Raw genomic sequence first — 18,890 nt, 5'->3', positions numbered from 1 at the left:
ACGGAATTTGATGGCGCTACATAAAGCAATAAATAATTATATATATACCGTATTGGCTCGGTTATAGGCCGCACCCGAATATAGGCCGCACCCTAAAAGTTAGGTGCTTTTCTAAGGAAAAATGTAGAATAGATATGCTGCCACTCTGCCCTCCACCCGATATATACAGCCACTCTGCCCTCCACCTGATATATACTGCCACTTTGCCCCCCCGAGATACGCTGCCACTCTGCCCCCAAGATGTCCCCCCCCCACAACTTACCAAAGCAGACTCCCGTGTGTCTTGCGGGGCCGGCAGGGGACACCTACGCAATACGCGTAGACACCTTCCGGTGCCAGCACTTCCGCGGCACAGGACATTGTCTAAGCGCATCATGCGGATGTTCACCGACTGCGGCGATGCGCGTAAACGACCTCCGCTGCCGGCATGTCTGCACGATGTGCTTTAACAATCTCCCTTGCCGGGACTCCGCCCGTGGGAATTCCCGGCAAGGGAGATTGTTAAAGCACATCGAGCAGACGTGCCGGCAGCGGAGGTCATTCACGCTCATCGCCGCTGCCGGTGAACGTCTGCACGATGCACCTAGACAATCACTCGTGCCGACAGGGGAGGCTGTCAGAGCGCATCTGAGAGTAGGATGCAGGTCCCCTGCACCGCTGCGGGGGATCTGTATCCTAACCCTGCTGCCTGCCCGGCGCCCGGAACTGCATGTCCCGGGCGTCGGGCTCTAGACCCCGAATATAGGCCGCACCCAGTGTTCCCTCTAAGCTGTGCGCTTGTGCGCGCGCACATAACTTTTCGAGGGAGCGCACACGTTCTAACATTGTGCGCACAGTACCTAACGGGGAGCTGGGGGGGGCGGGCAGTCCGTCCAGGGTGAGGCTGGCACTCCTCCAGAGACGGACATTAATGTCCACCGCTGGAGGAGCAAGCTCGGTTGGGGAGATCAAAAATCTGTTAATACAGACCTCCGATCCTGCTCCCTTGCTATGCGCGCGGCAACTGATGCTGTGCGTCGGGATTTGATGTCAGATCCCGGCACACAGCACTGAAGCCACGCCCACCTTCTTTACTGCACCGGAAGGACAGGACACAGAAGAAGAAGAAGAGTCAAGAGGAAGAACGAAGAGGAGGAGGAAAAGTACCTAACAGAGGAAAGGTAGGAAAACATTAAGTGAGAGTGGATTAGTAAGTGATGGGTGTTATGCTGTAGTTTATGCTGAATGTTTGTGAATAAGTGTGTGTGTGTGTGTGATAGCATGGATGTGTAAGGGGGGGTGTCATGATTAACTCATATAATGTAGTGGATGCATGGAAGGGTAACCCAGCAGAGGTGGTTCGTTTCTTTGTTTAAGCATTCAATGAGTTAATCTGAGGTTGATTTAAATGTGTTTTTGTGCATGCCCTCTGCATCTGTTCTGGCTAGAGGTGTCATCTTCCCAAAGGACCCCTGTGGTGATTCATGGCCTAACAGATAAGGACCCTGAGTTATAGGAATTCCATTCCTATCTTAAGTGGAGGGGTTTCCATCACCTTTACCCCACCATAACTTATTGGCACATCAAAGATGGGACCCGATTCTTGGGGATGGTGTCATATAATCAGTCATGTGGTCAGAGGGGCGTTTGCTTGCAAAAGTCTGATTTAGGGACAATGCAAGGACCTCAAAGCAGAACTCCATGATATACTCTGATCGGAACAACATCGTAAGAATCCATCTGGACTTAAGGAGTTCCCACAGGCCTACTTATTGGAGAAACTCGTGAGTGAGGGTCCTGTGTTTAAGTCCTATTGTTTTTAAGAACTGTTTGCCGTTTTATTTTTCTTTTGTATGTCTTGTTTTTTGTAATTCTGGCACTGTGTAATCTTTGTCTTTTTGTTATTAAAATATTCAAAATCTAAGTCTGTCTTTGGGCTCTAGTATTGATATCCACGAACCCTAAGAGAGGATAACACGTTACCATATTGTTATTAAGTTCTACGGGATATATATATGTTGGTTGCCCAGGGTGGGTTGATATATATATAGAGATAAAGGTTCTAATTCGGATTTCTCACGAATCCGGTATCAAAATCGTGAGTGGTGGCAGACTACCTGGGGGATACAGGCAGGATTTGGGGGTTAATTTGGTATAGTTTATGCCTTGTTAAGGGGTCAAGTTAGTAAATCCAGAGGCCTGGTGCTATTAACCCCTTCATGCCCACGCCTTCCACACAGTCACGGCTTGGCAAGTGAGGCTGTAATCACATTAATATGATGCCCAGGTTCCAGCATGTACTGGCTGCCTGGGCATGATAGGAGTGTGATTGCTGTTAGCAATTATATATATATATATGTATACATATGTGTATATATATGTATATATATAAATGTATATATATATTTACTCACATATATATATTTACATATATGTATATATATATGTATATATATATATATGTGTGTATATATATATATATGTGTATATATATATATGTATATATATATGTATATATGTGTATATATATGTATATGTATATATACCGTATTTGCTCGATTATAAGACGAGGTTTTTTCCAGAGCAAATGCTCTGAAAAATACCCCTCGTCTTATAATCAGGGTCGTCTTATAATCAGACCTCAAATAGGTCTGATTATGAGAGTAAGATCCAGATCCCCCGCAGCGATGCAGGGGACCTGGATCCTCCTGTGTTATGCCCCCCCAACTTACCGGTGCTTCTGAGTCCCCGGTGCTTAGTCCGGGCTGCGTGTAGAGCTCTACACGATACAATCGCGTAGAGCTCTACACGCTTCCCGGACTAAGCACTGGGGACTCAGAAGCACCGGTAAGTTGGAGGGGGGGGGGCATAACACAGGAGGATGCAGGGGACCTATATAGAGGGTTAAAAGGCGTATCATGGGGCACAGTGGCATTTATGGGGTATAAGGCATTTCTGGGGCAGAGTGGCAAGCCTGGGGGCAGATGTGCATAACTGGGGGGGCAGGTTGGAAAAAAAAAGGAAATAAAAACAAAATATTTTTCTCAATCATAGCTTTTATTAACCAACAATTGTTCACATAGTTTACATGAATTAACATTTACTGGTAAAACTTTTTTCCTATAGGGTCGTCTTATATTCAGGCTTTTTCTTTTTTTCATAAGTTAATATTCAGATTTTGGGGGGGTCGTCTTATAATCAGGGTCGTCTTATAATCGAGCGAATACGGTATATGTATATATGTGTATATATATATGTGTATATATATATATGTATATATATATATGTGTATATATATATATATATGTGTATATATATGTATATATATGTGTGTATATATATATATATGTGTGTGTATATATATATATATGTGTGTATATTTATATATGTGTGTGTATATATATATGTGTATATATATATGTGTGTATATATATATATATATGTGTGTGTATATATATATATATATGTGTATATATATATATCTATATATATGTGTATATATATATATATATATATATATATATATAATATTGTTGTTGGGGGTTTTTGTCCAATTTTGGTGTGTTATTTTTAATAAAGTGGGGTTTTTTTTTAAAGCGGGGGGTCATTTTCAGTTTCGGTCAAGTGATTGCTGAATTTTCGGTCCAGAATTTTCATTTCGGTGCATCCCTATATACTAAGCCAGACACTGAAGCAGTAGGCCTACACCACATCACTGTTTGGCTTAGTATATAGTGATAGGGGTTATGCTACATTATTGGCAATGTCTGGCTCAATGTATAGTGATAGGTGTTGTGCTGTGCCTCAGTATATAGTGATAGGTGTTATGCTGTACCACCGTCAATGTCTGCCTCAGTATATAGTGATAGGTGTTATGCTGTACCCCTGTCAATGGTATGCAGTTTTTCCCAATAAAAAAATAAAATAATATATATATATATTGATCCTTTATGCAGCCCCCGCTCATGATTCGCTCATAATTAATTTTTGCGGTGAGAATTTCACCTTTAGAATAGACCAGGGGCGTCCAACATGCGGCCCGCGGGCCAAATGCGGCCCGCGGGACCTTGAGGTGCGGCCCGCGTGAGATCGGCAGCCAGGATCACAAGAACCCTGCTGCTTACTTGTGGGAGGGTCTATTCTCTGCTCCAGTCCTGCCTGCTCTGTGGGGAGAACGAGGGAGGCCGCGCCCCCTGCTGAAGTCTGTGATCGGCATTGAGAGAGCTGTAGAGCAGGTAAGGGGGTGGGGTAGGTTGTGTGAATGAGTATGCCTGATTGAGGGAATGAATCTGTGAATGAATGAATTTATGTGTGTGTGAGAGCATGGATGTGTAAGTGCTGGAACCTAGGCATGATGGGACTGTGATTGCTGTTAACAACCCCACTCCTATCATGCCAAGTCAGCCAGTATATGCTGAAACCTGGCTAGCTGCCCCCTTGTGTATTGATGCTGCCAGCAGTATGGGGTCTGCACTTACAGCCACCCTGTACCAGCATGTACTGGCTGACTTGGGATGATAGGAGTGTGATTGCTAACAGCTAACAGCAATCTGCTAACAGCAATCACAGTCCCATCATGCCTAGGTTCCAGCATTTACTGGTTGGCTGGGTATAAAAAGAGTGTGTTTGCTGTTAGCAATCACACTCCTATCATGCCAAGTCATATTGTTGATTTTTTTTTGTCCAATTGTGGTGTGTTACTTTTAATAAAAGCATGGTTACACACTAAAATTGGACAAAAAATACCGGTACAATGACCAGCCAACCAGTACATGCTGGAATCTGGGTATGCCTGAGATTGCTGTTAACAATCATAATTTATAATTTTTTGTACAATTTTGGTGTGTAACTTACTTTTATTAAAAGTGTGTGGGGGGTCATTTTCAGTTTCGGCTAAGTGAACCCTGAATTTTCGTTTTTTGGTCCAGAATTTTCATTTTAGTGCATCGCTAAAATAAATAGAACTATTTTATTTTTACTTATACAGAATCCTGCATTTGTAGGCCCAGAAATCCCAGAAATCAGTGAGAGGAAAAGTAAAGGTTTTGTATCATTTAATTTATTTTAATCTGCATATCTTATTAAAGGCCATATTTTCTCACAGTGAAAAATGCGCACGCGCACGTATACAATTCTGATGAAGTGGCCCACTGCAGAAAAAACTTGGACGCCCCTGGAATAGACCATGGAGTCAAAAGGGTTGGAAATATATAGCTCCACCCCCTTGCAATGTGATTTTTTTTTTCAGCGCCACCAACTTTATATGGACTGTAGAAGCATATTGTGCGCACAAAATTTAGGCTCCGGGAAAAATTGTGCACAACAGAAATTTTGTGCGCACATCACCGAAGAAAAATTAAAGGGAACATTGGCCGCACCCCCACTTTAAAGACTTATAGTGGGGGGGAAAAGTGCGGCCTATATTCGGGCCAATATGGTATATATATATATATATATATATATATATATATATATATATACACGGTAGACTGCGACATAGCACAGAGCACAACCATCGACAGCCTAAGTGAGCAGTTACAGTATGTTTGTACAGTCCATAATTGAAACCGTACACCTGACGCAACCATGCATTGATATCAAACAGTACAAAGATGAAACAAAAGCAAAAACATTACACAGTTCCATGGGTGAAAAAAGTATTGCAGCAGGAATAAAACCACAAAGCGTCTCTAACTCAGTACATTACATTTCTTCGATGGTAACCTGGGTGTGAGTTCCTGGAAAAAGTTGATACTGCATTGAATGGTAGGAGATGGTCTTTCCAGGGCCTTTACGTTAATTTGACAGGGATCCCAGCACACCTGTGTAAAAAGGCACTGCCAGAACAAATGTAGGAAAGTAAACCTGAATGCCTCTTTTACACTCAAGGAGCTGCATTCTCCCCCTAAATACCTCAGGAATAGTAGGACCCCAAGCAGGTTGCAGTCGGTCAAGCAGATTGTCCACCTCGACCAGACCTGTGTCATTCTTGGCCGCATGATAGTAGACAGTCCAGCCTTTAACAGGGACACAATCTATTACATCAAGGACTGCAAGGTCCAAGCTGCACTGGACAGCATTGACCAATAGAAAGCATTTAATCCTTTGTCCCGCAAGTTTTTAGGTAAGAGTCCTGTGTAGGTTTGGTTTAAGGGAGATGTTCTGCTATAATGTTGACCTAATGTACTAAAATATTTATAGTCTGGTTCTGTTCTGTAATGGCTGGAAAACTGACCCATTCCCAGCTTGTTCTGGGATCTGATAAGCTGCCATCTTTCACTTTTGTTTTGTCTGTTGCATAGAGTTGCTTGCGGACTGACCCAGACAGAATCCCGAGATAAGAGGAATCACCATGCCAGAAGAATCAGAAAGCACAGAGATAAAGACCTCGCTCTACAAAAGGATTAATCCCCTGTCCTTACTTTCCTGATCCCCAGCCCTTGGACCATTGTCATACCCCGTTCCGTCCATCGTCGGGTTAGTCCTGCAGCATTCTCTCTTACTTTCACTCGCTCCTTCACGCCCTCTCACTCTTGCTTTCTCACACTCTTAATGTCTCCCTACCTTCTCCTTGTCTCCCTTCCCGCAGCTCCGCAGCTTCTCTTGCATCATCTTGTTTCTTCTGTGTCCTTTCTTTGTCCACTTTTTTTGTTTTGACCCTTTTTTTTTACACTACTTCTTCTTTCCCTCTTTTTTCTTTCTTTTGCATTTCCCTTTCTTTCTATTCTATCCTTTTTGTCACTCTTTTGTCACTCATTTTTCTTCTGTTAGCAACTCTTTCATCTCTTCCTTCTCTCTCCCTCTTTTTATTCTTTCTTCTCCCTTTATCTCTTCCTTTCTTTGTTCTTCACATATTACAACTCATTCCATCATACCTACCATATCATCTCTCTAATCACACCTCACACCAATAACACACCACTTATGACACCCAGCCTTCACATCTGTCAACTACACCTAGCAATCACACCTCACTCCTATCACACGCAGCCTTCAAACATCAGGCCTTTCATACCCAGCCATCACACTCACTCCCTCCTTCCTTTTACTTTCAGCAGAGCTAGGCTCTCTAGGAGATGCAAAAGGGGGTGAAGCACATACCAGGGAGCAGGAATGGAAGGAAGGGTCACGTCAAAACAGAGAGCTAGCAGCTCAAGAAGGAGCTCTGCCCTTTTGAGGAAGTCTGCTGCTGCTGCATAAATACCAGCCTTGCATTGCCTGTATTTTACTTATGCCACGAGAGGCTTCTAAGGGCTGAAGCTGGTACAACACTGGCTGGGGGGGGGCAACTGTATGCTCAAGTGGCAGCTGCCCTTTTGTCCTGTGTTGATGGCCCTGGTAGGGATGGTGCGTGAGCTTGGTTCAGTTGGGTGTGGTTCCCAATCTCTAGGATGGGTTAATAACCACTTATTGTGTATTTGCATCCTTAAGGAGGAGCCTAGTGATCTAATGTACAATGACCAGGTGTGAGAATTTTTTTGGCTTAGTCCATCTAAAATCAAGTACCTGGGAGATGGAAAGCTTGAAGCTTGATCCACTGGCCTTAAGGCTGAACGGGTTTCCTTGAAGCCCAAGGTGCTTACAGAGCCCCCTGGTTTGGTCAGCCAGGGTGCTAACAGTGGTGTAATGGTGCAGGGGAACTGGTTTTGCACTACACACTGTGCCAATAAGAGCACTGTACAACACTTTGGACTTCAATGCACTATTATTGTATTCACTCCTTACTTAAAAATGCCCTTTCCTATGGCTGATGGGTGGAGAATTTTTAAGACGCCAGATTCACTTGGCAAGTTTTTGTTATTTTTGTGCATGTGTGGTTTTAAATGTATTTTTGACACTTAATTTTAGGTGACTGCAAAATGCCATAGTGGAAGCAGGTCTTCTTAGATAGCCCAATATGTAATACCCAAGGTAGCATCTGCACTTGCAAATGGGTGAAGTTTTACAGTCTGCTGGCTGAACATGAGGATCCCCAGTCATGTATGATGAAGGAATCTATATCATTCTGCCAGTCTCTGGAAAATATGTTCTAACAGAACAGGCATATGTTTGTAGCTGTAGATATCCATACCATTGTATGTTTAGAGAGGGGTGTTTTGCATTGCTGGTAGATGAGAATTTTTTTACTGGTTAAATCAACCAGATACACCAAGAGCTGGATCCCACTCCCTCTCACCCTGTAAATAGGTGGCTAGCCAAACCTTGGTGACATTAGGATTGTGTAAAATGGGCATACATATATAAAACATAAATTAAATTTAAGTTGTAAATAAGTAATATCCCAGGCTTTAACTGTGGAGTATTGAAGGTGATTATCAACAACCTCCTTACAAAGTAAGGAAAAAAAGTGTACAGCAAAGCTGATGAGTTAATATGGAGGCTAAATTGTTGTTCCAAATCAAAAATCCTTAAGTATCTTAGATCCAGTCGAATGCACGGTGCAACCGAGCAGCCCTACTATATATTTTCAAGTCCAGTAGACTAAGGCTCAGATTCTGTTTTGTTTGTTGTAATCTTGCTGTGATAAATCTTGGCCTTATACCCTTCCATATGAATTCTCTAAGCCTTGCATTGAGGAGTTTTTTGTCCTTAGCTGCTAGTAGAAGGGGGGAGAACTTGGAGAGTTTATAAGAGTTTGGGAAATGCTATCATTTTGATTAAGTACAGGAAATGTTACATGAAGAGGTCCCCGAGATTTGATTTCATTTACGTACTGGAACAGATTCTTGCAAAATCTTCGGTACATCAAGAATATAAATGGTATTTATGTGAACTTTAGAAGATATGAAAGCATTTTCTTGGAAGTCTTAAGCTCATCTAGCCTACAAAATAAAGACTACACAGAATATCATAGTAAAAAAATAAGCTCTTTCTTTTAATTACACAAAGAAACAAAAGCATTTGTAACAAAAATACAGAGCTCTGGTGCAGAGGGAGTTGTCAGTTCAGTTTCTGTTCAGGATCTGAGACACCAGTGTAGGAATATGCTTTCCCCAGCACGATACGGTCACGTAGCAGTTTAAAAAAGGCATAGTAATTACTGAAAAGAATTAGAGCTAAGGAGATGGTATGGTGCCACTTCTCTGAGGACAGAAGCGAGTAGAGCTGGTAAAAGATTAGAACTCCCTCCAGGGCTGTTAAAATGTTCAAGACACGCAAAGGTTTACTGAAAAAAAACTAAATGGGAGAAATAAATTAAATCAGTTATCACACTAGTGTACAATTACAAATCATTAAACAATATACAGTATTAAAAAATGGTGCTAAGACCAGTTTTCAAACTATGATGTAAGAATTGTTCTTTGTAAAAAAAAAACGCAAAAAAAAATAAACACCCAATATGTAAGGAGCATGATCACGTACTTCTTTTCTCAATACTCACATGAAAGCGGAAGTGCGAAACATCGGCGGGAACGGCCACATTGTAATGGCCAACTGCTTTGTAGACATTCTTGTTGTATTTAACCAGGACTCCTTGTGGCCACATGCACTCCTCCATCCACCTGTCAGACATAAACAGTCATTAAATGACTCAAAGCTTGTAAGGTTATAGGAGTTTGACTGCACCCACATGAGGGCATCTGCGTGGATGTTTTCAATCAACTTAATATTAAAAAGGTTTGGATTACTAAGGTATCAAGTCATATGTAGACCGCACATCTGCATTTTGTATTTGTACAGAATGTGTAAATGAACTTACGAGTGCTGCAGCACATTGGAGCAGAGGGCTGGGTCCACCTTCTGCCAGCAGCCCAAGTGAGCTGCGGCCTTGTGTAACAGATCACAATACCGTGCAGGCAGGAGGTGCTGGGTAAGAATGACTGATGTGCTCAGGGATACTTGCAGAAACAGTTCACAGGACCACCGCTTATCATAATATTGTGTGCTCTGTTCATGATACACAAGAGGTACAAAGAGGAGGTCAGATATATAGATGAATCACAGAAAGGATAAGTGGGGGGGATAAGAAATCATTACATACGAAGATAGCAACCTACAGATCAAAAACCATTAAGAAAGTGAATTCTTACCTGGGAATTCCTTTTCCATTTCCAAGGTGGCACATGAGAAGAGAAGGCTCCGCCTACCAGGTAGGGCAGGAAATACTATAAAAAAAAAAAGAAGACCTCCCCCTTCCTCCCCAGTGTGGTTAAAAAGAAGGACTCAGACAAATAATAGACAAGCAAAAGTAAATTTAATGGGTGGGAGTAAAAGTGTGCCACCTACGAAATGGACAAGGAAAAGGAATTCCCAGGTAAGAATTTTCACTTTCCTTGCCATTCCAGGTGGCACATGAGAAGAATTAGCGAGATAGGGAGGGAAGGATTCCAGTCTGCAGGACACGACGACCAAATTGAGACTAGTCAGAGAGATGAAGATTCAGCCTGTAGTGCCTTCCGAACATATGAATCGACCTCCAGGTCGCTGCCTTGCAAATGAGACGGATTCACCCCGGAGAGTTCAGCCCAGGAAGTCGAGACGGATCTGGTCGACTGTGCCTTCAGGCCGGAGGGAGGTACTCTTCCCGCGGAGATGTAACATAAGGTGATTGCGTCCTTAAGCCAGCGGCTTATGGAAGCCTTGGACACTGCTCTGCCCTTGCGGGTCCCCGCAAAGGACAGGAAGAGAGCATTGGATTTCTTCCAGGCAGACGTACGCGAGAGATAAGACAGGATACACCTCCGCAGGCCTAGCGAGTGGAGTTCCAGCTCCATGGGATTCTTGGGATCCGGACATAAAGTAGGTAAGACGATCTCCTGATCCGAATGGAAAGGTGAGACAACTTTAGGGAGAAACTCTGGTGGTAAACGGAGGATAATGCAGTCCGGCAGAATCCTGAGAAAAGGTTCCACTCTGGAGAGAGCCTGGAGCTCACTCACCCTCCTAGCGGAAGTGAGGGCTACTAGAAGGACAACCTTGTAGGTGAGCAGCTTTAGAGAGGTATCCTCTAGAGGCTCAAAAGGAGACGTGGTGAGTTGGTGCAACACGAGGTTAAGGTCCCAAGGTGGAACCGACAGACGGAGCCTTGGGCGAAGTCTGCACATCCCCTTAGAAAATCTGGAGATCCAGGGATGGGAAGCCAGATTGGAGTCCAAGAAGTTGCTGAGAGCTGAGATCTGGATCTTGATAGTAGCAGGTTGTAACCCCTTATCAAAGCGTAAAAAGCGCAGAACTTCACGGACGGATGGAGAGGATACCTCGTGCCCATTGCACCAGGTGATGAATGTTTCCCAAACCTTCTGGTATTTAGCAGCCGTAGTTTTCTTGCGGCTGGAGAGAATTGTTTCCACTACTGATGAAGTTAATCCCCTTGAGGTCAGGATCTCCCTTTCAGAAGCCATGCTGAGAGGTTGAGCCGGGAGGGATCTGGGTGGAGAACAGGGCCTTGAACGAGAATATCCTTTACCTGAGGAAGAAGCATGGGCTCGTCTACGGCCAGGTTGGTAAGGTCCGAAACCCAGATTCTTCGAGGCCAGAAGGGAACCACCAGGATGACACTTTGAGGGTTTTCCCGAATCTTCCAGAGCACTCTGGAGATAAGGGGAAGCGGAGGAAAAACAAACGCGAGATCGAAGTCCCAAGTCTGCGAGAGTGCTTCCAGGGCTCGGGGACAGCCGACTGGAGAGAGAGAAAAAAAAAAAAAACTCCTTTACCTGTTTGTTTAGGTGTGTGGCCATCAGGTCTATCTGAGGAGTACCCCATTTCTTTGTGATGAAGGCAAAGACCCTTTTGTTTAAGGACCATTCTCCCAGAAGTACTGAGTTCCTGCTGAGGTAATCCGCCTCCTGTGAACCCTTGAGATGAACCGCGGAGAGAGTGCAGTGACTGAACTCCACCCATCGGCAGATCTGAGCGGTCAGGGTCTGCAGGCGCCTGCTTCTGCCCCTGTGAAAGATTCTTGGCTGTCAGCCACCATCGGAGTGACTCCTGAACGAAGGGAGAATGTCGGACCTTCTTGCGATAGGACATCCTGGAGCGATCCCAGTGATCCAGCAGGAACTGTTGAAGAGGTCTTGAGTGAGCAAGTGCCCAGGGAACCGCCGAGATGGAGGAGATCATTAGACCAAGCAAAGACATGATGGCTCTGATGGACACTGGCTTGTTCGTTAGGACCGCGTGTGTGAATTCCCTCAATCTTAGGATCTTGTCCTGAGGGAGAAACGTCTTCTGTACGTGTGAATCGAGGATCATTCCCAGAAAGGTACGGCGTCTGTTTGGAAGCAACTGTGACTTGAGTCTGTTTACCAGCCATCCTAGGTCGTGGAGGGTCCTGAGAGAAAACGCCAGATGGGACTGGAGCAGAGATGCTGAGGTCACTACGAGGAGCCAATCCTCCAGATATGGGACCACTTTTATGCCTTTTTGCCTCAGAAAAGCCACGACCACCGACATGACGTGAAGATCCGAGGTGCTGAAGCAATTCCAAAAGGAAGAGCCCGAAACTGAAAATGTCGAATACCTTGAGGTAATGGAACAGCCAGACGGAGGAATCTTTGGTGGTCTCTTCTGATGGGAACATGTAAATAGGCATCCTGCAGGTCTATGGTGACCATGAAGTCCCCCGAAGAAATGATCTCTGTGGCGGACTTCAGGGATTCCATCCGGAACCTGTTGTATCTTATACAGGTGTTCACCACCTGTAGGTTATTAGCCTGAATTGCCCGGATGGCTTTGGCACGACAAAGACGTGGGAGTAGGTTCCATCTCCTATCTCCTGATGAAGAACCGGGACCAGAGCTCTTTCGTGAATTAAGTTGTTGAGTGGAGAAGAAACCCGATCTTTTCCAAGGATCTGCAGGGGGCAGGAATTTCCGGGCAGGTAAGTGAGTAAGCTCCAGAGCATAGTCTTGTTCGATGATGCGAAGGACCCAGGGGTCTGAGGTGATCTCTTCCCAGGCATGAATGAAACTGGTCAACCTGCCCCCTACCTGAAGCCTGCTGGCGTCAGAACCTTCCTGCTTTACCGTCCCTGTCTCTTCCTCTCTGGAATCTTCCTCTTGCGTAGGGTTTACCCCGAAAGGACTGGTAGTCTTGATTGGAGGTTGAGGGCCTGTAGGACTCTCTGTCTCTTGGAGCTCTGTAATAATTCCACCTGAAACGAGGTGGTCCTTTCCTCTGAGGTAACCAGTGCTTGTCCCCCGTGGTGGATTCTAGGATCGTGTCGAGATCGCTGCCGAAGAGGAACAGAATGCCGCACAGCTTGTGTTTAGAGGCATTATCTGCAGACCACGACTTAAGCCAGAGAGCTCGCCTAGAAACCGCTGAAAGCACAGTGGCTTTAGCAGACGTACGGACTGATTCAATGGAGGCATCGGAGATGAAATCAACTGCTAAGCAGGTGTCGGACAGGTTTCTTGCGACCTGCTCAGTCCCTGGAATAGCTGCAAGGTCTTTCACCGCCTGTTGGAGCCAGATTTTAATGGCTCTGGAAGTTGACGCCATAGCAATAGCTGGACGAAAGTTCGCCGCTGCTGCTTCAAAAGACCTTTTGGCGGCATACTCCGCCCTCCGGTCCATGGGGTCTTTGAAATGGGACGCATCCTCCAACGGAATGGCTGTTTTTTTCATGGCCTTGGCTACTGCGGTGTCGATTTTCGGGACTTCCCAGGCCTCAGAATTCTTATTATCGAAAGGAAAAAGCTTCTTGGTCCTGGAGGATGTGAAGAATCTCCTGTCAGGATATTTCCACTGCTCCGTGATAATGGCAGAAAGTGAATCGTGGACTGGAAAGGTCTGCGGTTTCCTAGAGTGACCCTGAAAAGGATCTGGTTTTGCAACTGGTATGTCATCCTGTAGATTCAGTGTAGATCTGACTGCAGAGATGAGTTTCCCTGTTTCTTCGACTGGAAAGAAAAAGGTTTCTTCCTTAATCTCCCCGTCCTCATCAGAAGACTGTGGGTCATTCGACTGGTAGTCATATTCAGAAAAAGGGGCCGAATAATCTTCCGGGTTATCTGGGAGATAATTTGGTGGACACTGCTGGTAAAATTGTTGCTGGGGTACAGGTGCCTGAGAGGAGCTTGCCATGGCTCGAAAACAGTCAAAGGTAGACTGAAGTTCCCCCTTCAACCAGGAGGTAAATTCCGTCATGGAAACTTCTTTAGGCCAAGAGCAGGAGTTGCACGTTTTGGCCGAAGGGTCATGCAGGGTCTTTTTGCAGGATGAGCAGGCTTTGTGTTTCGTCTTTCCCACAGATTTCCTATGTGGGGAGTCTTCAGGAGGGATATCCTGATTTTTATCTGACATGACTGAGGAGAAAAAACACAAGCTGTAACCGCAGAAAACAATGGCATAGGCAACGTAAAACTTCTTCCAAGCCAAGAGGGCAACACCTACTTGAAATGGCAGTAAAGAATCCTCAGGCACAGGCAGGCACAATAGCAGAGAAGTAGATGCAATACTATAGCACAGAAACGAAGAGCAAGGAAAGATCTTACCCATTCTGGCGTTTTATACAGAGGCATTTAGGTGCCCAGGACCGGAAACCTCACATCCGGAAATTCCCAGCCAATTGACCTCTCATGACCCCGGGTCGCTGCACTGGAAGTGAAGCCGATTGGAGTATGAACGAGTGCAGAGAAACCGGCACAGTCGGTTAGAGATCTCCTCCTGCCGTGCCACACTCTGAGGATTCCCCGGGACGGAGTGAACCGGAGCCCGAGGATACACATCCCAGTGAGCCCCCTGGGCTGTGGGCAGAGCCGAAAGAGGGCTGAGCCTCGTGTGCGTTGCCGAGATAAACGCGGAGTTGCAGCCTCCGAGGCTGCCGCACGAACCCTGGATCCACACGGGACCTCTGCCGGGTATCAACAAGGACGCCCCCTGGGGCTCCGAGAAAATAAAAAAAGGAAGTAGAGGTAAGATTCAGCCTAACTGCTACCTGAGTAGGGCAGGAAACAACACTGGGGAGGAAGGGGGAGGTCTCTTTTTTTTTTTTTTTATAGTATTTCCTGCCCTACCTGGTAGGCGGAGCCTTCTCTTCTCCTGTGCCACCTGGAATGGCAAGGAGAACAAGATACAGACCAACACATTAGGCATATCTTCAAAAGAGAACCATATCACAGAACACACTGCAGGTAAGGCATGCATTTGATACAAAATCCTCTTCAGAAGGTAAGCTTTATTAAACAGGGCTCTCCACACCTTATTTTTGTTAGTGCCATATAACAGACAATTTTACACATCCAGTTATTCACTTGGAAAAAGTTAATTTAGTAGTGTTCAACTCTTCCACAACCATAGATCCGTTTATTTGGCATAAAAAAAACCCCCTGACAGTATGTTCACTATCACAACTAGCTATTGCTTAGTCCCCGCCAATGTTCATGTATGTTTCTCAGCCACAGTAACAGTGGAATGCTTATAAAATCACATTAATGATTACCTTTACAAACCAGACAGGCACAAACGCCACATAGTAGGCAGACAGCATGGAGCTGAGCAGCACTTCCCGTACACGCCAGTTGAAGTCCAGCTTCAGGTAGTGTACCTCGCTGCGGATCAGATCAGGAGAAAGGCAGCACGCGTGTGTGGGGAGTGGGTCTGTGTTCGGCATGTGTAACCTCCACATGTGCTGCAGAATTGTAAAGTAATCTCGTCCTCCCCGCTCCACTTCTCCGCTAACACGGGAACCAGGCACACGGGAAAAAAGATTTGATCGTGGAAAATCATAGCCTAGCTGCAGGAAAGGAATGTACATACCAAACCTGAGGGACATAAGAAGGAGTTACAGAAGTCACCAACCAATCCTAACAGAATTATTTTCCATAAGAAAGAATTAAAATGGCATTATTTAAGAACAAAAATACTAAAGGAATTTAACAAAAAGTTTATAAAGGGGGAAATGTTAGAATAAGAGTTCATAATCTAAAATTAGAGGGTCAGAAGTTTAGATGTAATGTGAGGAAGTTTAATTTTAGTGATAGAGTGGTCGATAAATGAAATGGCCTCCTATCAGAGGTGATAGAGGCTAATAATGTGAGGGAATTTAAACATGCATGAGATATGCTTAAAGCTATCCTGTCCTTACATCAGAAAAAAAAAGGGCAGATGTGATGGGCCGAATGGTTCTTGTCTGCCATCAGATTCTATCTTTTTATGTTTTATGGCGTCATATTCAACAACCAGTATGTGACTATTGCACCGATTCTTAGCTTTACATGGCGTCCCATGGTTTTCAATTAGCTTTTGGAGTGTCAGACTGAAAATCATGGGAGTTGGAGCTCAGCAACAGTAAGAGAGCACGTTATTGGGCTATGTCTAAAGGACTAAAAAACTAAAAACAAGACAAAACACTACAGCTTTAAATTACAGACACACTGGGTTGTATTGATTTCAAATCTGTCCCTTATTACACTTATATAATATAACTAATTATAACCTTATATAAGGTTATTTGATATTTTGGTTTACAATGTCTAAACTCATTTGTTTAGTACTTGTAAGTGGTCACAAGTTTCTGACAGAATTCATGATGTCGGTCTGCCTGTTCTCTCACTCACTCACGGGTAGCACAGGAAAAGCAAATTGAGGAAGGAGTGTGTCCTGAAAAGAAGAATAATGGAGCGACACAGACTCCAGCCTGTTCCGGTAAGCACTGCGAACCGTGTAGCTACTAGCAGCAGAGAGTGCGGTAGGGAAGACTTTCCTCCTTGAGAGGCCTACATATAACGAAAGAAAGAGGTCAACCGATAAATAAAATAAAACCACTAAATACACATATGACCACATTGCATATTTACATACTCACCTCCCTTACAATTGCTCCAATCAATCTCCTCGCTAGCACAATGGTTGTAAGGGTCAGCACATTAAAATCAATTAGGTGGAAATTCTGCAGGAGTTACAAAACAAATATCCATTATAAAACACCAATCAGGAACAGAATCCTGATGTAGCATGCTAAGGAACAAAGAAGCTGCTATACAAAATATGCTACATGACATGGAAGGCAAGAACGCCCCTACTTAATTGGCAACAGAGAAGAAGATAAACACTACAAAGCCATATGCACAACAAACACAATATATTGTCAATGCCTGACTGATTAAGCAGTGTCTGAACTAATCAAACACATCCCTGATGTCTCTTGCCATACTGAACATGGACATAATTAAAGGATCCAGTTGTTACCCTTCCACTGTGCCCAGTGACCAATGCTCACCAGAGAAGTGTGTGATGGAGGGTGGGTAGATGGATACCACCACACAGTCTTGTAGATGTTTATGTAGTGCACGAACAAGGCGATAAGGTGACAGAAAAAAAGCTGCAGCTCAAAAAGGAGGTGACGGTCAGCAGGAAGCTCAGGTATCTTGCAATGTCGCAGTGGCACCACAGTCTGAGCTGCCAGAGGGGGACTGGACATACCGGTGCTGGAGCTACTCCTATGCAGGAGAGGATACATTGTGACGTGTACTTGAGATATCATGACAGGAGAAGAGGAAAATTAAAATGTAGATATTAAATAGCACATTTAAAAAAATAAATCTCTTCACGTATATCTTTCTAATAGACATATGAATCTTTTGTATACAATTGCATACACATTATCTAACATGCAAACTTGTCTCCATGGCCAGGCTTAAGCTAACCGGTGCTCTGTGCCCATCTGCAGGGGAAAACATCTGAAATTATCATATTGCTATAGCAATTAATGTGTCCATAACTACAGCAATCTTAGCAGGCCTTACTTGGATTACACATAATATTAATGTTCCCGATGTATGATTGGGCAACCTGACACCTCTCTCAGTGTGGCATTCTTTATGCCCAATCGTGTTTACTTCAAAATTGATATTATATATTATCACCAAGGAAAGGAACATGGCTGTACCGTGCAGCATTATTATCTAGCCATTCAAACAATATTTTAGTACGAAACTGAGTGATGAAACCAGTGAAAGCTATTTATATTTAAATGTAAATATTATTACCATATAATAAGCATTTAGCATAGGATTGAGCTTACTATGAAGCATCACAATTTATACTGTACCTGGCTCTGGATCTCACTCCACCGACAGCAGAATTTCCTCCATGGGCAGGACCCCCTGAAGACCCTGGCTCACAAAAGTTAGTCCGGCAGTAGGACGTCCGGTTTGGCCCCCGGCGCCCTCCCGCCATGTCTGAGTCAATTACTCTCCCGGTCACAGCTTGACATGGAAGACAGATTCACATGCTGTATCGTTCATTAGGAGAAAGAATGACATAAGCAAAAAATTAAATGATAGAAATTAAAATGACAGAACCTGAAGTAAATCAATACATCATTGGGCTGTGAATGAAAAACGTATACTCGGGGACTTCGTAAGTTCTTAAATGTGCATTCCTTAACCCGAAAAAAATAACATTGCGTTTCTTAAGAAAGAGCCACAGCACATTGTCCCTCCTTGCTTTTTCATGCCAGCCACAGCTGCCTAAAGCAGACTCAGACTCTTTTTGGCAAAAATCAACCCGTTTCAAATAACTTTCCTGACCCCTTCATCTCTTACACTTTTGCCATATTCCTTTGGACTGCAGATGGCCGCAAGGCCACCATTTCTGCGCCCCTTTTACTTCATTTGCGTGTGTGTGTGTGTTTTTAATTTACGATGTGATTACTGTAGCCTCGGTTTGTTGCATGACTGTCTGTTTTGTGTGTTTTGTCTCGTTATTAACAGCACACACATGCTATCAGTGTATATACTTGCTAATGTTTCTACATGCCTTGCATGCAATGTACGTTTAGTAATCTCAATCAAGCGGGAGTGCTTTCCGTGCATGAACAAGGGGAGGGGGGTCTCATCAGACCCCCTGGAACTCTTGCAACTCAGCAGTCTCATGGGGGGGGGAGTAAATGCATAAGGGAATTCCGCTGAATCCTTCCGTACAATTTGGGAGGCAAATGGTAATTTAAAGGCCACTTATCTATC

The 18,890-nt window shown here is 44.3% G+C and overlaps 1 protein-coding gene across 2 annotated transcripts; it reads right to left on the bottom strand.

Annotated features, from left to right (window-relative positions):
• Positions 1–8,919: 8,919 nt before the first annotated feature.
• Positions 8,920–18,102, bottom strand: LOC149301074 (transmembrane protein 39B). 2 transcript variants are annotated; one of them, XM_089484634.1, is made up of 8 exons: positions 17,975–18,102; positions 17,144–17,363; positions 16,709–16,813; positions 16,486–16,640; positions 15,365–15,686; positions 9,680–9,867; positions 9,362–9,482; positions 8,920–9,156 (listed from the first exon to the last, which is right to left on the bottom strand). In XM_089484634.1, the coding sequence occupies exons 5-8, from the start codon at positions 15,677–15,679 to the stop codon at positions 8,920–8,922; spliced, it is 861 nt and encodes a 286-aa protein (XP_089340760.1). In that variant the 5' UTR covers positions 15,680–15,686; positions 16,486–16,640; positions 16,709–16,813; positions 17,144–17,363; positions 17,975–18,102. The 2 variants fall into 2 exon arrangements, with proteins under 2 accessions (XP_089340760.1, XP_089340761.1); XM_089484635.1 differs by having other exon boundaries at positions 16,730–16,813.
• Positions 18,103–18,890: the final 788 nt, after the last annotated feature.

Source organism: Sceloporus occidentalis, unplaced genomic scaffold (assembly GCF_023333645.1).
Source record: "Sceloporus occidentalis isolate IW3139 unplaced genomic scaffold, rSceOcc1.0.p SCAF_22, whole genome shotgun sequence".
In the NCBI taxonomy this organism is placed as follows: domain Eukaryota; kingdom Metazoa; phylum Chordata; class Lepidosauria; order Squamata; family Phrynosomatidae; genus Sceloporus; species Sceloporus occidentalis.
This window is presented reverse-complemented; position numbering and strand designations above follow the sequence as displayed.